We start from the raw sequence: 5,000 nt of genomic DNA on the forward strand, positions 1-5,000 counted from the left end.
AAGATCTTGATACTGCTAGTTTTGTCTTGTGGAAATGAAACCTAGACGCTCTCTAGTGCCTTGGAGTCGCGTTCCAACCGTCTGTTACACCGTGAGACCGACATAGGACACCTGTTACTTGCATAATCCGGGACCGCCAACTGAGGCTACGCGGACACCTAGCTCGTTTCCCCGCGAATAGCCCCGCCCATCAGGTTGTCTCTTCACGAAACAACATTCCTGGGCGGAGGAGGCCTGTGGGACGACCTCGGAAGATGGACCAGAGCTGTCGTTGAGGAGGCTGAGATGGGCCGAGGACCTGCCTGGCGACTCGCCATAAAGGACCCAGGGATTGATTGATTGGTAAAAGATTTATTTTCATTTTGTGTTCCTTCACATTTGTTATCAAGCATTAATGATGTCATTGTTATTACAAGGGCATCATTTTTGTTATTAATCACCATTAGTTCACTTATTACCATTATTTTTCATTTATTACCATTAGTTTTTTTATTCCTGATAACGTATGGGATTAACATTGATATAGAATTGATATAGAATATAATAGCAATAAAGGAGAAAAAGAATACGAAGAAAAGAGGGAGTAGGAGGAAAAAAGAAGAAAAAAATAACAAGATAAAAAAAATGAAGAAGAAAGAAGAAGAAAAGAACAAAAAGAAGAAGGAAAAAAAGAAAAGAAATGAAGAGGAAGACAGAGAAGATGAAACAGGCAGAAGAGAAGAATGTTTCCCGAAAAGAGATGAAGCGGAACGTCGACCCCCGAAGAAGGCGCTGCCGAGGGAAAATATTATGCTCCCAAATGATTGAGGTGACCGAAGCGCTGTATTTTCTCATCATGAGGGGAAAGGAGGCTCCTGGAGACAAGGGAAATAGGCTGAGGGTGCGGGTGGGTGGGGGGGGGGGTCGAGATGGGGAAACGGGGAGGGAGTGGGGGGGGGTTGATGTATGTGTTTTTCTCTCTGTGTGGGCGGCTGGGGAGCGTGGGATGTGTGATGTTAAGAAGGGGGAAAATAGGGAGGGGGATATGTGTGTGTGTGTGTTTGTTTGTGTGTGTGTGTCTGAGTGTGTGTGTGTGTGTGCCTGAGTGTGTGTGTGTTTGTTTGTGTGTGCCTGAGTGTGTGTGTGTTTGTTTCTGTTTGCCTGTGTGTGTGTGTGTGTTTGTTTGTGTGTGCTTGAGTGTGTGTTTGTGTTTGTGTGTGTCTGAGTGTGTGTGGGTTTGTTTGTGTGTGCCTGAATGTGTGTGTGTTTGTTTCTGTTTGCCTGTGTGTGTGTGTGTGTGTGTGTGTTTGTTTGTGTGTGCTTGAGTGTGTGTTTGTGTTTGTGTGTGTCTGAGTGTGTGTGTGTTTGTGTGTGCCTGTGTGTGTGTGTGTTGTAAATACCCACATACACGTATCATTTCCAAAACTAACATACCTTTCCTTCCCTCTCTTAAATTATACGGAAAATGTTTGTGTTAAGTGCTTATCCGTAAAGATTGAAGTGCTACCACAGGTTATGGCGACGCTGACAGACTTACGAATACACAAACGCGCTTTAAGTAAACACAGATTGCTCACCATTTCAACAGTAAGCCATAAGGGTGAAAACAGACGCCCCTTTTTCCTTCTCTTTCGCTACCTTTCTTCCCATTTTCTTTTTGTCTTCCGAATTCCTTTTTCCTTCTCTATCCTCCCTCTCTTCTTTCGTCCTCTCCTTCACTCTTCTTTTGGTCTTTTCCCACTCCTCTAATTCGTCCTCTCTCCTTCTTTCGCTCTTTCCCTCATCCCTTCCCCTAACCCTCATCCACTCACCATCCCCTCCATTTTTCATCCCTTAGACATAACAATTTCTTCTTAAATCTCTCTCTTCCCATTCGTCTTTTCCCAAACCCTTAAACATAAAAAAAAAATTCTCTCTCTCTTCCTATTCACCTTTTTCCAACCCCAAGACATAAAAATTCTAATTCTGTCTCTTCCCATTCATCTTTTTCCAATCCCTTAGACATAAAAAATCCAATTCTCTCTCTTCCCATTCACCTTTATCCAACCCCCTAGACAAATAAAAAAAAATCTAATTCTCATTCTTCCCATTTATCCCTCTTTATCCCAGGTCATGCACACCATAGCCATCTGCCTGACGATCACGCTGGCAGTCTGGCGATACATAGCCATCTGCAAACCACACCTCAACCTGTTCCTGTGCACGTTACCGAGGGCGAGGCTGGCGGTGCTCGTGGCCTACGGAATATCGCTCATTCTCTGCATTCCTAATTACCTGATGTACTCCATTCATCAGACCAGCGACAGGTGAGTGCGAGAGAGGAGTTCGTAAGGTGTGTGGGTGAGAGAGGGTGGGAGGGAGTGGGATGGGGAGGGAAGGAGAGAGAGATAGGGAGGGAGAGGGATGAGAGGTATGGGGAGAGAAGGAGAGAGGGATAGGGAGGGAGAGGGATGAGAGGGATGGGGAGAGAAGGCAGGGGATAGGGAGGGAATGGGAGAAAAGGAGGGAAAGAGGAAGTGGGAAGACAGCGAGAAACAGAGAGTCATAAACGAAGAAAGAGACTAAGGCGGTAGGAAGAACAGAGAGAGAGGTATGAGGGAGGGAGAAAGTGTCTCTCTTTCTCCCTCCCTCATACCTCTCTCTGTCTCTGTTTTGTCTCTCTCTTTCCCTCCCTCTATCTGTCTGATAGAGAGAGGGAAAGAGAGAGACAAAACAGAGACAGATAGGAGAGAGAGAGAGAGAAGCAGACACAGAGATAGATTCAGAGTCAGAGACAGAGACAAAGGCAGAGAATGACACAGGAACAGACTCTAAGAAACAAAAATAGAGAGAATTACAGAGAGAGACAAACAGAAACAGAGAAGCAGAGTCAGAACCAGAAAAAAGGAGACGAAGACAGACAAAGACAGCGATAGACATAGAGACAGAGAGAGGGAGACAAAGAGACAGACGCAAAGTCAGAGACAGAGAGACAGAAACAGACACAGAAGTAAAGAGAATTACAAAACGCCAGATGCAGAGACAGAGGCAAAGATAGAGACAGAGTGAGACAGAGACAGACAAAGTCGAATACAAAGACACATTCAGAGACAGAAAAAAGACATACAAAAGACTTCTACAAACATTAACACAGGAAGGGGGATAATAAAAGAACATTTCGCTGTAAGTGTATTAGGCAATTAACTGTTGAAATATGCAATAGAGTATCATATACAAACACTCACCCCTTTTGGTAAACAAAGAACGACAAGCTTTAAGTTTCCCAAAATGAATTTTATATCATGTGCGTACGTGGTGTTTCTTCTTCTTCTTCTTCTTCTTCTTCTTCTTCTTCTTCTTCTATCTCTTCTTTTTTACTATGAATGTGTTTGCTTAATTATTCACGTGTACACCATTAACATAATCATTGTCATCATTATTATTATTACTACTACTACTAGTGTTATTTTCATTATCATTTATTATTGTTGTTGTTGTTGTTGTTATTGTTATTATTATTATTATCATTATTATTATTATTTTATTATTATTATTATTATTATTATCATTATTATCATTATTATTATTATTATTATTATTATTATTATCATTATCATCATCATTATTATTATTATGATCATCTCTACTATCATCAATATCCTTATTATTATCATCATTATAACTTATTGTTATCATTATAATCATTCCTAATAGTAGCAGTAGTGGTAGTATCACTATTATTATCAATATCATTAATATCTTATTTATTTATTATTATTATTTCTATTATTATTATTATTATTATTATTATTATTATTATTATTATTATTATTATTATTATTATTATTATTATTATTATTATCATTATTATTATTACTATTGTTATTATCATTATTATTGTTGTTGTTGTTGTTATTATTTTTATTATCATTATCGTTATAATTATGGTTATCTTTATTATTGGTATTATTCTTATTGTTGTTGTTGTTGTTATCATTATCATTTTCATTATCATTATCATCTTTATTATTATCATGATCCTTATTATCATCATAATCATTATAGTGATTATTTCTATCACCGTTGCCATCTTTATTATTAACATAATTATCATCTTTCTAATAGTAGTCGTGGGAAGAGTATTATCGTTATCAATATTACTGTTACTGTTATTGTCATTATTATTATTATTATTATTATTATTATTATTATTATCATTATTATTATTATCATTGTTATTACTGCTATTATTATCATTATTATTATTATTATTATTATTATTATTATTATTATTATTATTATTATTATTATCATTATTATCATTATTATCGTTATCATTTTTATCAATATTACTAATATTATCATTATAATTATCATCATCATTATAGATTTTTTTTAGTGGTCGTTATCATTATTTTTTCATTATCATTAGTAGTAGTATCGTTTTGATTTTGTTGATGATAGTTTTATTGTTATTATTGATGCCGATATTATTTTTGTCATTATCATTACTATATTCATTATCAACACCATCAACAGTATTATATTTGCTATAGCATCATTGTTGTTGTATTTGTGGTAGTAGTAGTGACAGTAGTAGTAGTAGTAGTACTAGTTGTAAAATCAATAGTAGTAATGGTAGTAGTAGTAGCAATAATATTATTAGTTGTTGTAACAGTAGTTAAGGTATCATTACGATCAATATTTTCATTATCACAGGCATTACTACTTTTTTATCGATATCATTATAGATATTTCTACCATCGTCATTATCATAACAGTATCAGTTTTGCTCTTCGTCTCTTAATCCTTATCACCAACAGCTTCAGGACTGTTTCCGTCAATATTCCAATCATACAATCTTCTCCCACTTTCTTTTCCAGGAATAACACCTCTCTCTACCACGTTGGACTGATACCGCAGGCAAGAGCAACAGATGGCGTTCTCCAGAGCATCCACTTCTGGTTCTACAGCGTCCTCATAAAGATCGTCCCTTGTCTTCTCCTCATATTTCTCATCTACTTCATCATCAGGGCCATGTA

General features: G+C 37.0%; 1 protein-coding gene across 1 annotated transcript in view; it reads left to right on the forward strand.

Moving 5' to 3' along the window:
* The window catches only part of LOC113823775 (sex peptide receptor-related protein 2-like), an 11,609-nt gene that overhangs the window by 58 nt on the left and 6,551 nt on the right, over window positions 1-5,000 (forward strand). The window contains exons 1-3 of the mRNA XM_070132546.1: window positions 1-808; window positions 2,089-2,285; window positions 4,842-5,000. The exon at window positions 1-808 is cut by the window's left edge and continues 58 nt beyond it; the exon at window positions 4,842-5,000 is cut by the window's right edge and continues 64 nt beyond it. Of these exons, the coding sequence (XP_069988647.1) occupies window positions 680-808; window positions 2,089-2,285; window positions 4,842-5,000 (485 nt within the window). The 5' untranslated portion in view covers window positions 1-679. The remainder of the gene's footprint in view (window positions 809-2,088; window positions 2,286-4,841) is intronic.

Source organism: Penaeus vannamei, chromosome 17 (assembly GCF_042767895.1).
Source record: "Penaeus vannamei isolate JL-2024 chromosome 17, ASM4276789v1, whole genome shotgun sequence".
Taxonomy (NCBI): Eukaryota; Metazoa; Arthropoda; class Malacostraca; order Decapoda; family Penaeidae; genus Penaeus; species Penaeus vannamei.